This window comes from Silene latifolia, chromosome X (genome assembly GCF_048544455.1).
Source record: "Silene latifolia isolate original U9 population chromosome X, ASM4854445v1, whole genome shotgun sequence".
NCBI classification, from domain to species: Eukaryota; Viridiplantae; Streptophyta; class Magnoliopsida; order Caryophyllales; family Caryophyllaceae; genus Silene; species Silene latifolia.
In genome coordinates, this window is record NC_133537.1 from 311,730,358 (window position 1) to 311,745,334 (window position 14,977).

Below are 14,977 nucleotides of genomic sequence, written 5' to 3' on the forward strand. Positions count from 1 at the left end.
ACCCCGTGGCGTATTCTATAACAACCCGACCCGCCATTGTCGTAACACAACCCCAATAAGATGTGATGTGTACCTTTGGGCCCATTATTTGTCCTCACTTTAGCCCAAAAGCACAAGGCCTTGTTACTAAGTGGTGGGTGGAACCTCTTATAAATATATCACAACCTCCTCAATTCCTCGATGTGGGACAACTTTACTCTCAATAACTTAAGGTGTTAAAATCTCCCCCACTTACAGAACACAACGTCCTCGTTGTGCCTCAAACTTGACCGCAACCAAGCCCAGAATCATCCCCCGCTAGGTGGGTGAGCCGAGTACTCCCGACCACAGGCTCACCACACGGTCGCAGGGTCGCTCTGATACCATTTATAACAACCCGACCCGCCACCGTCGTAACACAACCCCAATAAGATGTGATGTGTACCTTTGGGCCTATTATTTGTCCTCACTTTAGCCCAAAAGCACAAGGCCTTGTTAATAAGTAGTGGGTGGAACCTCTTATAAACATATCACAACCTCCTCAATTCCCCGAGGTGGGACAACTTTACTCTCAGTAATGTCGCAAAATAAAAAGGTCGATATTACAATTATTTTGTTGTTTGTTTATTATGTTTTCTATTATTTCTGTTACATTCCTAGTACGAAGCTATAATCATTTTCATTGTTTGTTGAGTAATTTGTAGGTTGAAGTAAAAGTTGAATGTGTTATGAAAAGACGGTCATAGAGAGATAGTCGTGATGTCATGCGTTTGAATAGAATCGTATCATTGGGTGACATAGTTGTGTTAATGTGACATGTTTCGTGTTGATGGTCGTGTACTAATGAAAGTGTAATCTCGTAGTGCGTGGCTAAAAGTTACGAGTAGTAGTGTAGTCGTTGGTTGTGCTGATTCATGTTGTGAGGTTGGTACTTCAAATGATAGGTTGTAGAATTCGATCTATGTGGTGTGTTAGACAGTCGATGATGATGACATGACGTATAATATTTCTAGGGAGTAGTGACCTATGTCGGTAGAGCGGTGATGTTGATCTTGTTTCCATACCTTGTGCCTTGGGTAAGGTGAGTTGAACTTCGAGGACGAAGTTCTTTTTAAGGGGGGAAGATTGTAATACCCGCCCTTTTAGGGACCCGTTGACCAGCATTGACCGACCTTGGGAGCGGTAATGGTGCTTAGGATTGCGTGCCATTGTACTTTGTGTCTGGAATTGTGGGTGGTACTCGATAAAGTGGAGGCTACTCGATCGAGTAGCTTGGATGCTCGATCGAGTAGGGGCCACTCGATCGAGTATGTTAGTTACTCGATCGAGTAGCGTCTTTTCAGCGGGGGTTTATAATCGTGTTTTCTTTATCCGCAAATCATTTCCGCCTTTTTCTTCTAAACCTAGATGTCGTCCCTTCCTTTTTCCTTCACCAAATACCTTCTATGGGAGCCTTTGAAGGTCCTTGTGCCTTAGGAGTGCATAGCTTGAGTCGGGTAGCGGTCCTTTTCCAGGTTTCCTCATGTAGGTATGTCGTCATCATCATCCGTATCTTTGTCTTTGCAGTCAGGTTTAGTTTGGTTCTGATAGATGTTTGTACGGTGTGTATAGGTGTTGCTTGTTTGATGGGTGTTGCATGTGTGAGCATGGAATCGTCGCAGTCGCTTAAAGGTAGGTTCGCCTACTCAGTCTCTGTTGGTTGTTGGTGTTGATTTATGTTGTCGTTGCTGCGGTTGTTGTTTTTGGTCGTTGTGATTGTTGTAGTTGTGATACAGCTGTTTGTGACTGATTGTCTGTGGTTCTTGAGGTGCGTCCTCGGCTGAGTGGAGTTGCTTGCGGGAGTGGCTTCACGCCCTAGTTTCGCCCTCCGTGGAACCCGCCACGGGAGGGGATGTGCACATTAATGGGATATGGTTATCGCTCGAGATGATGAGCGAGGCTTAGGTGGGAACGACTGCGGTCCCCCACTGGCAGAGCTGGTCCAGTGGACAGTCGGTGACGGAGATTGATTGGAGTGGGAATGATTGTGTGTGACTGATTGTGTTGGTATTGTGTTGACGGTTGTTGTTGGCTTATGTTGAGTCTTACCTCAGTTACTGACCTTGTGTGGTTGTCTTGTTTGTTTGTGTGTCTGCCGTGATCCCTTATGGTGAGCAGTCAGTCTTAGCAGGTGTTGATGTGGTTGATAGCTGGAGTCCTGGCCGGGGGTGTGATGTCACGAGTTTGGTTAGAGATGACGTGTAGCTCACGAGTTGTACCTTTATTTTATTAGTTAGTTGTAACGCTTGTAATGTAACTATAAATGTTCTTTTATCGACTTTTGATGATTACTCACCTCGGGTAACCGAGATGGTAATGCCTCTATATGCTAAGAAAGGTCTGGTTAAGGCTCCTCGGAATATGAGGGTGTTACATATTCGACCCGTAGAGTGTTGCAACTTATTCTCATCACCTGAGTCGTTGCCTGACGCATTTCCATCATTTCTTTTCCGCTTTTCGACCATATCTAAATCATAAATTAATAAACAAATAATAACAATGCATACTTATAATAACAAATAAATATCTAGATAGGAGGATTTATTACTTCTTTAAAGAGGAGAATCCCGGTTGATCTGGCGGCAGCAATGGCGATGACGACGATGACTGCGACGACGATGGGGTAGGCTGGTGGTTGAGGGGAAGCTCAGTGTTTGAGGATATTATGTGGGGGGGGCTCAAAGTATATATGTGTCAATAATACAACAATTGCAAAACCTTGTTTAATGTAAAGTAATAAACACGGTATAAGAAAAACCGTTATATTTTGTTTCCAAACAGACAACGGTTTTGTTTGAAACTGTAATTGATTAGTATTATCTACAAGGGTAAGAAATAACCATTGTCTTAAAGATTTTCGTTTTGTTTGATTTTTCCACCAAGAATAATAAAGCATCATTTTTATATAGATAACAACGGCCTGAACCGTTATAACTGTTTACGTCCTGAACAACGGTTTTGGTATAACTGTTGTATTTTTTATTTCACTTTGTTTGATTTTACTGCCAAGAAATAAAGCACCATTTGGTATATGCCAGCTAATTACAATATGTTTCTCAGAAAATCTTGCTTATTTCCATTAATTTAAAGGATTACAAGTTTACACATAAATAATACAAACTACCACCATACATAATAAACTAGGTAAATAACAATTAGAAGAAGAACTTTGACAATTAACTAAAGCCATGCCTCATTATTTTTGCGTTCTACGATATCCATGGTTAAATTCTTGCATTCTTCTTTTGCCTTCAATATTTCACTCTCACTTCCCCGCTTCGATTCTTCAAGTTGATGTAGTATACTTCTCACTTGAGTAATCTCGATATCCATGCTCTTTTTCTCATTCACTAACTTGTTTATAACCTTCCTCTGCCACTCAGTTATTGGTTCATCAAACCACTTGAAGTAACTGCATCCACGCATTTTAGTCTCGGGATTATAGAATTTGCAAGTAAGAAACTTTCTTTCCGGATTTTGCAAAGTCCAAGAAGTCCGCAATGCTGCCGGAACTGAGCAATTACACGTCCCTGTTGAAATAGAGGAAGAAGAAGAGCTACCACTTGACATAATTTTTGTAATAAGAGAGAGAAAGAAAGAAACAAATAAAGAAACAAAGAAGGTTATTTAAAATCTATGTTATTCAGCAATTGCATAATCTAACATGGTTCTTATAAGAACCGTTGTAATCATATTATTAATATCTTACAATTTCCATTTATTTTTATAGGTGTTTATATTCTAACACGGTTCTTATGCACAACCATCGACATTATATTATATGTTATTGTAATCAATGTAACTTAAATCATTATTATTGTTTCATTCATTTGTCTGTTCGCAAGTTATTTAAAATCTATGTTAATAAGCATTTGCATGTAATAAAGAGTAGAACTATATATCAAAACGAGTATATCATACAATGGCAAAAAAAAAAACATTACAACAAGGGAAAAATAAGGAAAAATAAGGAAACATAATAAAAAATAAAAACCACAAAAATAAACAGCTAACTAAGTAAATTAATTAAACACCCTAATAGAAGTTTGAGTAAAAGGTGGGTACTGAGGATAAACTTGATTATAAATCAAGCTTACTACAGCAGCATCAAGACGGTGATAAAAATGAGGCAATTCTTCGTCTTCCCATGATTTCGGTACATTAATAAAACTGTACGAAATGAACCTTCTCATCAGATGAGCATCCTCAGCAGTGGCAACCCATAAGTAAGGCCCAAAGTGTACATAACGAACCTTAGGGTCGTTGGCATAAAAGTCACTTTTGCCCCTTTGATGGTCACGTGATGCATACATTGCAGCGAGTTGTTTTGCTTGGTGAAAATCGTCAAGACCATCCCCACGAAACTCGATCAGAGCATATCCTAGAACCACGACCCGAAATCCATGATGGGTGGATTGCCCTAACATTTGAAAACCCATTCTCAATAAGGATGTCCCTCAATAGGGTAAGGCTCTTAGAAGCTGGCTTCCCAGCAACATCGCGTATGACTGGGAGATTGTGAATTATGCACGTAATCGGTTTGATATAGCAGGTTACCGATTGCTGAGGAGGTGCGATTGCGGATGATAAAACGACGAAATTTTAATTATGATATGTATGCATATTATATTATTTAAAAAGTGAAGTAGATAGGTTAGTAATAATGAAGTGATTCTTATTGTTACTGCAAATGTGATGCTATTTATAGTATAAATAATTAGATTAATTTCATCCATACGTTACATTCAAACTTGTATTAATTATGCATGCATGTATGAGGTGAATAATGGTCAAACAACCAATAATAATAGGGCATGCATCGGTAAAATCACAAACTTTTCAGTTTTTACAGTGGATCTTTGTTTACAACGGTTATAAGAAAAACCGTTTTTTATTGGTGTAATATGACAACGACTTTAAAAAAAACCATTGTTGATATATGTAATATGATAACGACTTAAAAAAGAACCGTTATCATTTTGTGTTATACATACGGCAAGCAATCAATACTGCAACTTTGAATCAGAAAAAGTAAAAATTACAGGGCATGTATTAGTCAAATCACAAACAATGGAAAATCACGAATAATTAAACAATTTATTTTAAAACGGGTTTTGTCCAACCGTTGTTGATATATGTAATATGATAACGGCTTAACAAAGAACCGTTATCATTTTGTGATATACATATGGTCAAACAATCAATACTGCAACTTTGAATCAAAAAAAGTAAAAATTACAGGGTATGCATTACTCAAATAACAAACACTGAAAAATCCCAAATAATTAAACAATTTGTTTTAAAATGGGTTTTGTCCAATCGTTGTTGATATATGTAATATGATAACGGCCTAACAAAGAATCTTTATCAATCCGTTGTGTTTTTGCTCTTTGGAAAACGGTTTTGTGGATAACCGTTGTTAGATTATATGCTTAACACGGTACAGTGAACCGATTATGATTTAACTTGTACCGTTTCCACTTTCCAATTCTTATCTTATTATTATTATACCGGTTCCAATTCTTATTATCTTATTATATTATTTCCAGTACAACCCAAACTCATATATATATATATATATATATATATAGGGGCGGGTTCAGGTACGAACTGAGTTACGGTGCGAACCGTACGAACTAGCTTATTTATACTTTTTTTTTTTTTTTTTTTTTCCAGATACATTTTACTACCTTATGAGATACACTTCCTATTAGTTACATTTTATAACATAACTAGATACACTTTTTCCAAATTAAAATTATTGATACACTTTTACACTTTTTTAATACTAATTTTTTGCGAATACATTTTATATTCTTTTGCGGATACACATATCATTATAGCTAGATGCACATCTTATCAAACTTAGATACACAAGTCGTTAAACCCAGATACACATCTTATCAAACCCAGATACACATGTATCTGACACAAGTTAGTTCCTCCGGATGCACACATTGATTTGTGTATCTAGAAACAGTAGGTTGTGTATCCAGGGGCATTGCTTTGTGCATCCACTTCCAACCACCACCGCCGCCACCAACGCACACCCCAACTCCGACCACCACCACCAACGCTGACGCCAACACCACCGGACCACCAGCTAAACCGAATCACCCCCTCCCCACCACCACTAATTACTCTGGCGACCTTCCGACGTCATCACCGGCGTCACCCTAGATACATAAAATGGAATGCTCTGGATACACAAATATACAAGTGTATCTGACAATACCGGCGAACACACCACCGCCACCAGTCACCCCAACAACCATCACTACATCTCACTAACACCATTTCCCAACTCATGAACTACCACTACATAAAACCCGAATACAACGACATCTATTGTATGAGAAGACAATCAAAAGCACACATGTGAACCCATGAGACCGTTGGCTGCATTCTTCAGCCAGCTGTCGGTCTCCATTTGCAATATATAAGAAAAAAGAACCTTGAGAAAAACCAGACCGTTATCAATGCCCGCTGTCAGTCTTCCCCTATATGACTTTTCCGACCTGAGAGCTCCAGATCATCTTCCATTCCCCCTCCAGAAGCTGAAGTTCTTCATCCTCATTTTGAGTTGCAGAAATGTATCCATTGCCTAAAAAGGTATCATATCAATGCGAGCTACAAATACCAAATTAGTTACACATTCTTCTTTTGAACCACAACCAACAACGCTAAAACTAACACCACCGGGCCACCAGCTAAACCGAATCACCCCCCTCCCCACCACCACTAATTACTCCGGCGAAAATACTCCTCCTCACCCAACCTGACACTCCACCCAACGACCACCATTCTCTATATCACCATTTTACACCGTCGCTGATAACCATTGATTATAATTTCCAAATATGGAATTTTATTTTCAATTAAAGTTTTCAGAAATATACCAAAAAAAACAAAATGGAAAAAGGTCATAATGTAAAATGGGTTTAATAGGGAAGTGGATTTCGTGAGAGGTCGCCGGTGGGGATGAAACACCCAATACCGCCGTCGAAATAAGCCACCAACGGTCCATGTCGTTAGGACAAGAGAGGGAAAAGGGAAGTGATTCGCCGTCGAATTAAATCAGTAGCTCAGTGGCTGGCGTCATATGAATCAGTGACTGAGACAGGGTAGCGGTGGCGGTGGCGGTGGTTGTGGCGGTGGATAAATATAAGGGAGGTCAGATATGGTTTGTGTTTTGGGAGAAATTATATGGTTTGTGTTTTGGCGGAGGATACAATGAGGAGCCAGGGACTTAATTTCTTTTTTAAAGGGATAATAGGAAGTTCGTACGGTTCGCACCATAATTTGGTTCGTACAGGATCCTGATTCTATATATATATATATACATATATATATATATATATACATATACATATATATATATATACATATATATATATATATACATATATATATATATATATATATATACATATATATATATATATATACATATATATATATATATATATACTGTTTTATCTGGATTTCGCGTAGGTCAATCAGTCGGGGTAGTAGAGAGTTAGCAGGGTTAACTAGCTCGGTTATCTTGTATATGGCTGCAGGGCAGGCTTAATAAAGTGCAAATAAAAGAAAGTAAAGAAAACAGATAAGGCAGTGATTTTTGTACGTGGAAAACCCTTCAATGGGAAAAAACCACGGGCATCAAGCCAGGAGAGGTTTCACTATATTATTAAGGAGAATAATTATATGTAGAGCTTATACAATGTATTGTCGTTCTAAGTGTTGTAATAGTGAGGATTGTAAGCTTTTCTTGTGTGATTGAGCATGAGGGAGAGTGTGTCTTCAAATAGTCTTCAACTTCTCTTATATAGCAATCTTCATGTAACCGCAAGATCTTCACCTTAATGACAGAATATTTTTCTTAAATGACCCCCTGGATTCCTGTCTTGAATACGTATAAATGGTCGGATAAATGCTCCATGAATATGATTAATTATTCTCCTTTAATGCTCATATAATTACCATAATTGTACGATAATTATTCAATATATTCCTTGTTGACTTGGTCAATTGATGTCTTTGTACTTGACTGTTGCCCTCTCCTGCCTGGTACCTAGCCTGAATTATCTTCAGGCTTCTGTCCTAATTGTCAGGCCAGGGTGCAATCATACCATGTATCCATCGTGGGAATATCAGGCTTAACAATTGCCCCTTTATCTTCTCATTATCGCTGAGTCGGGTCAGTAATGAGTAGATAAACATCATTAAGCAACTTGCTTTAGACGGTTGAGTGTGATTATTGCAAAAAACGGCTAGTTGATATGAATGCGACAAGTGTCTATTTACTGCAACTTTCTGAATAACCGTGTACAACTTGCAGTAACCTTAGATTTTCATCGCACTATAAATACTTCTTTTACTCTTACATTGTTCTTCGCCAAAAACTCAAATAATTCCTCTGAAATTTTCTCAATTTTCTTCTTCAATCTTCATCTTCAACCTCTGTCCATCTTCTCGTAATTTTTCCAGAAAACAAAATAATGGTTGTAAAAATAAAATATACTAGGGGGCTCTTGCTTCTGGTTCTCCTGACGTTACAAACCCTGAACAAACCTCTGGAAATAAACCGGAGTCTTCTGAAATTCCTTCTGGTACTACTGCTATGGAGATGGTTTCTATCTTCCATGGTGAATTCGAGTTCAAGCCAACAAAAGCTCTTAGCGAGCATCTTAGCCTCCCTAATCGTCTCAAACCTGAGTTTGAGAGTATTTTAAAGGAGAAGGGGGTTTTCCCTGCTGATTGTGAAGTTTGGATCCCTGAAGATTCACCGACCAGGGCTGAACGGGCTTGTCCTGGTTGGCTCTGTATTCATGATTGGGCTTTTAGGGCTGGATGCAAGTTGCCTCTCTCCTCTTTAATGGTGGAAGTGATCAAGGAGATTGGTGTTCCACCATATCAGATTATGCCTTCAGTCTGGAAGGTGGTTCACTCAATTGAGTACCTGTGTGGGAAGCATAACCTGTCCTTTACTTTAGGTGACTTAAAAAGCTGCTATCTTTTGAAGACCCATAGCCCTGGTAGAGTTAATTTCAAGGCTAGACTTTTGACTACTCCTCTTTTCAGCAACTTGAACAACAGTGCTGACAAAAACAAGGTTGCTGGTTACATGTTTATCAGGACCAATTCTGTTGGGCCTGATCTGACATATCTCAATTATGACGCTTGTGTTGCAGGTATGTTGTCTTTTATTTTGTTTTCCCTGCACATGTTTTGTTAGTAAAAAGGAAAGCAGGAAATATTTAACAGAGTGTACCTTACTTTTCAGTGGATGATTGGGTGTGCAATGTAGATTATCCTTCTGAGAGGGTAACTGCTTTCTTGGCTCTCCTTTCAATTGAAAGATCATGGCCATACTGTAGTGGAGCTGCTCATTTTCCACGTTGCTTGAAGGCTGAAAATGTTCCTAGAGCTCTTAAGCCTACCAAGCCTGCTGAGGTCTCTACTTCTGGTGGTAAGTTTTCTTTTTGTTTTAGTTTCGTTCTTAAGGAAATATATTTATAACAGCTTCATTTTTATTGCTGATATAGTGTCTCTTGTTGCAGCTACTAGGTTGTCTACTAGGCGTGGCAGGTTTGGCACGGCTAATCTGAATGCCAGGCTTGCTCGGATTAAGGAGGAAGGTTCCCAGGGTAGTGGTGGTCCCGGTATTGAAGCTGATAAACCAATTGATTTGGCTGATGTACCAGCTATTTCGGATACTTCCGTTGCTCCTTCTGTTGAGACATCATCATCAGCTCAAAACAGAAAACAGGATACTGCTGGTATTATTCCTCCTATTAGGGAGGTCAAGGCCAGGATGGATAATATGGATTTTGCTAGGGAAAAGATCCAGGAGTATGTTGCCTCTATCTCTCCTTCAACCCTATTAATAGATTCTGTTGAGTCTTCTACCAAGGCAGTTGCCATGGTGGATCATGCTGTCAACCGTGTGACAGATGCTCTTGAATCTCTAGGAGAGGTAGCTTTACTTTTCTTCTTTCCTGATTTTTCCTCTAGGCAGTTTCTTGAGTTATATTGTTGATAGCTTGATTTTATTTCTATATTCAGGCTTCAATGTCATGGCTTCTCAATGCTTATCAATCCTTTTCACTGGTAGCCATGGTCAATTCAATTGGCTTTGATTTTGATGAGTTGAAGTCTGAGTTTTCCTTTGCTCAGGCTGACTTAGCTGCTGCAAGGGCTGATTTAAAGAGGGCGCAGCTTGAGCGTGATGCTGCTAAGTTGGAGGCTGGATCCGCCAAGCAGTTGTTGCAGAAGGCTTTGGAGAGGAATGAAGAGATCAACATGGAGAAGAGTGATTTGGAAGGCAAGCTTAATGACGTTGCTTTCTACTTCTTTGTCAGGGGAAAGGTTGCTGCAATGAATGAGCCTTTGGAGGCTAGAGCTAAATGGGACCCTAAAGCTGAAATGGCTTTGGCTGCTAAGAGGTATCCTGACCTGCATAACCTTGGTGAAGAGGAAGAAGTGGACTCTCCGGCAGAGCAAGATGTCGAGGTTGCTAAGGAGGCTGAAGGTGATATTGTTGATGCTGCTTCTTAGGAGAAGTAGTAATTTTTAAGAAATTTTAATAGCTTTGGTTTGGCCCATCCAAGGGTGATGTCCCTAGACAAACAATTTATTATTTTGGTTCTTCTTGTCAGGGAAGGTATCCCTGATAAGCGAAACTTTTTGTTGCCTTTGCCCCCGGGGGTAAGGGCTTGGTAATGATAGCAAGTTTGCCTTTCTGGCTTGCTTTTTTATTTCTGGATTCGTCATTTTTGTTGTTTCTTGATCTGGCAAACTTTACTTCAACCTGTTAACCTGTTAAAAAACAATCCTTATGACCTGTTAACCTGTCATACATTTTATTAAATTTTTAATCATATGCAGTTTCCCTGTTATGATTAAAGTGGGTGGGATTCGGCCTGACTGGAGGGCTTATGTCCCCTGCCTGTCTGGAGGACTTGATATTCGGTCTGTCGCGAGGACATTTGGATGGTCGTTAGGGTCTCTCACCTTCTTACACGTCCATTGTTGTGTCCAGCCGTTGTAGAGGTGTGCAGTAAATACCTGTGTTGGGCAATAATCATGCTTGTATTTACCGTATCTGGTGTGGGTTACCAACCTTCGTTTGGGCACGACAAGGTGCAGGAATTTACTTATAAAAAGTACTTTTAAAAGTACAGGTATAATAGGGTAGTCCTCAATCCTGGAGATTTTATTCATGTAACAAAAATTCATGTATAATATTTTCAGGATTCAGATATTATTTTAAGCAAGGTTAAACATATAAATTTCATACAGGGTACACATAGAATTTTATCATATAAGGCAAGAAATTTCATCAGGCAAAGTAGGCAAGAAACACATAGTTTATAAGTTAAAATTTGAATTTTACCTTATCATGACAGGGTATAGCCGTTTTTATTTCAAGAGCTAAATATGAAATAGTTTCAAATGAGTTACATTCCAATACCTCGTGATCATTTCTCCTTTTAAGGTTTGTAGCCTGTATGCTCCCTATCCGACGATGGAGTCTATTAAATATGGCCCTTCCCATGCAGGGGCTAATTTGCCTGCTGATTTTTCTTTTTTGTTTGGAAATACTTTTCGTAGGACAAGTTCTCCTTCTTTGAAAACTCTGATTCTGACATTCTTGTTGTAACATATGGCTACTGTTTGTTGATATGAGGCCATCCTGATTCTAGCGGAGTCTCTAAGTTCTTCTGTCAGGCTAAGTTATCTTGCATCAGGTTGGCATTTGCCTCGATGTTGTTTAGGCCGTATCTTGGCGTTGGCACGTGCACTTCTGCAGGGATGACTGCTTCACAACCATACACCAAGGAGTAAGGTGTATGGCATGTTGACGTTTTTGGAGTTGTCCTGTCTGCCCATAGTACTAGTGGAAGTTCTTAAGCCCATTTGCCTCGTTTACTTTTCAGCTTCTTTTTTAGGCAGTTGATGACTACCTGGTTGCTTGATTCGGCCTGGCCATTTGCTTTTGGGTAGCCAGGAGTTGAGGTCACCAGGTTGATATTCCATTCATCATAGAAAGTTTTGATTCTTTTTCCAACGAATTGGGTGCCATTATCACAGACTATCTCTGAATAGACTCCATGCCTGCATATGATATTTGTCCTGATCAAGGATATTACTTCCTTCTCAGTAACCTGCCTGAAAGAATCCGCTGCAATCCATTTGGAGAAATAGTCAGTCATGGCTAACATGAACACTTTTTGGCCTGGTGCTACTGGGAGTTTTCCTACTATGTCCATGCCCTACTTCATAAATGGTCAGGGTGCAGAAATTGTATGTAGCAGTTCTGATGGCTAATGAATGATAGGAGCATGTATTTGGCAGGCTTCGCACTTCGCACAATAGTCTAGGCAGTCAGCCCTCAGGATAGGCCAGTAATAGCCAGTCCTGAGTACTTTGCTTGCCAGGCTTCTTCCTCCTTTATGGTTGCCACAATATCCTTCATGAATTTCTTGAAGTACTTGCTTGGCTACATGTGGTTTGAGGTATCTTAGATAGGGTATAGCCTATGATCTTCTAAACAGAGTGTTATTGATGATGGAATAAGAAGAGGCCCTAATTTTAAATGCTCTGGCTTCATGCCTGCCTTGAGGTAGTATACCTCGCAGGAACCAGTCATAGTAGGGTTTAGTCCAGGAGTCACTATCAGTGTTGACAAGACTAACTTGTTCAGGTTTGTTGATAGCAGGTTCATGTGTATGAATAATTGGAATTTTATCAGAAATAGCAGGGGTAAAATTTGAGCCAAGGCTGGCCAAAGCATCAGCCTGGGTATTCAGGTCTCTTGGTATTTGCTCAATGTCAAATGAAATGAATTTATCGCAAAGTTTTTTAGCATATTCTAAATATAAAATCATTTTTTCATCCTTTACCGTATAAATTCCTTTTATTTGATTTGCAATTAGAAGTGAATCAGTTTTTACCTTTAAGTTTTGAACACCGAGGTCTAGACATACCTTGAGTCCTGCTATGAGGGCTTCATATTCAGCCTCATTGTTGGTATCTTTGAATTCACAACTCACAGCCTGTGCTATAGTGTCCCCTTGTGGTGATTTTAGCACTAATACTAACCCTGTACCTCTTACATTGGATGCGCCATCGGTGAACAGGATCCACTGCTGGTCTGAGGTTTTATTTTCTAATTGATTGACTTTTTTGGTAAGGTCTGATTCTAGGTTAGGGCTGAATTCAGCCACAAAGTCTGCTAAGGCCTGTGATTAGATTGATGTCCTAGGTTCGAAGGTGATATCGTAGGTGCTAAGCTGGACTGACCATCTGGCCATCGTGCCTGATAGTTCAGGCTTACGCAGGACAGCTTTTATGGGTAGGTTGGTCCTGACTATTATGAGGTGAGAATCAAAATAAGGACGCAACTTGGCACAAGATATGATTAAAGCTAAAACATACATTTCAAGTAAACCATACCTCATTTGTGCATCTAGTAGACTTTTACTTATGTAGTAGACATGGTGTTGCTGGCCTTCCAATTCCTTTACCAAGACTACACTTACCGCGGTCTCAGTGATGGAGAGGTATACTGACAGGGGTTCCTCTTTTTCTGGTTTAGCCAGTAAAGGTGGAGATGAGAGATATAGTTTCAAATCTTGAAAGGCTTCTTCATGTTCAGGGGTCCATTGGAACTGTTTATTTTTTATGAGTAGGTTCTAAAAAGTTTCACACCTTTCAGATGATCTAGATATGAACTGGTTCAGGGTTGCTACCCTTCCTGTCAGCTTATGAATGTCCTTGACAGATTTGGGTGACTGTAACTCTAGAATAGCATTGATCTGTTCAGGGCTGGCTTCTATGCCTCTTATGGTTACCATATAACCTAGGAATTTCCCTGCAGAAACTCCAACGTGGCATTTTGCAGGGTTGAGCTTCATGTTATATTTTTCCAGGATTTGTGATGTGACTCATATTTGAGCACATTTAGTCCCCGAATTAACCTCGTTCCCATGCTTTCTAGCACCTATTAGGGTAATTTCTTATCTTTAGTTTCCCATTTTGCATATTCTTTGAGGTTTTGTGTCCTTAGTAGGAGAGGATTGCTAACCTTGTATTTATGGAGCGAAATGGAGCTAAATGGATCGCATCTAATGACCAAGCATCGAAGAGGAGACCGACACTAGAGGCCTAAGAAAATAAATAAAGTGAAATGGCCAATGATGAAAAGATCCTTGCATCCCCAACACAATCTCCGTGGATTGTTAAGGAGCCAAACAAGAGAAGAATCCAATGTCACGATCCGAGCGGCCCGAGCTCAGGACGAGCAGATCAGAGCAACGATCACAGCATCCCTGAGCATGATCCGAGTGTACCAGAGCAAGATCCGGGCGTCCCGAATGTTAGCCCGAGTGGATCTTCTTACAGGACCAGCCGTGCTTCAGGTGAGAACGAGCGGATCCTGGTGGGAGTTTCAAGCATGATCCGCGCATGTCCCTCGGGAGTTGCAATTCCTCAAGCTTCTCTTAGGGTCTTAATAGTCATTTAAGCCCTTAGTAACCCTAATCCTTGTAATTAATTTTAGAATAAATACCCCATTGTACTACCTAGATTATCATTAATTTTTTTTTTTGATGACGATGGGGTTGAGTCCCCCCGGGCCCATGCATTCCCGCACCACCACATGGACCATGTAAGCCACTCCCTTCGGGGGCTGTAGTGGCCAAGTGATCATCGCCCCAGCTGGTAGTCAAACCTGGGACATCTCAACTCCTGCATTTCTGCAAGCTTCAAGGTTTAACCCAGCTACCACTGGACTAACACCACTTGGTTAATTATCATTAATTTTTAATCAAGCTTTAATCAATCCTTAATCATCTCTTAATTTAGTTGTAATACACATTTTAATACTAATCATATCTTAATCTTTCATTAATCTCTTAATTGTTCTTAGTTCTATTTGGGTAATTAGAAGATT

The 14,977-nt window shown here is 39.7% G+C and overlaps 1 protein-coding gene across 1 annotated transcript; it reads right to left on the reverse strand.

The window, feature by feature from the left end:
- Nucleotides 1-11,930: 11,930 nt before the first annotated feature.
- On the reverse strand, nt 11,931-13,940 carry LOC141620524 (uncharacterized). The gene is made up of 4 exons (XM_074437372.1): nt 13,776-13,940; nt 13,566-13,694; nt 12,720-12,821; nt 11,931-12,296 (listed from the first exon to the last, which is right to left on the reverse strand). Exons 1-4 carry the CDS (start codon nt 13,938-13,940, stop codon nt 11,931-11,933), a joined length of 762 nt encoding a protein of 253 aa, XP_074293473.1.
- Nucleotides 13,941-14,977: the final 1,037 nt, after the last annotated feature.

What these genes read in the sequence shown, in the direction of transcription:
- LOC141620524 (XM_074437372.1), bottom strand. Translation starts at nt 13,940, where the DNA reads ATGAAGCTCAACCCTGCAAAATGCCACGTTGGAGTTTCTGCAGGGAAA. An exon ending in TTCATAAGCTGACAGGAAGG is followed by an intron (nt 13,695 to 13,775) that starts GTAGCAACCCTG and finishes AAAAATAAACAG; the next exon opens with TTCCAATGGACCCCTGAACA. An exon ending in TCTCCATCACTGAGACCGCG is followed by an intron (nt 12,822 to 13,565) that starts GTAAGTGTAGTC and finishes CTGAATACCCAG; the next exon opens with GCTGATGCTTTGGCCAGCCT.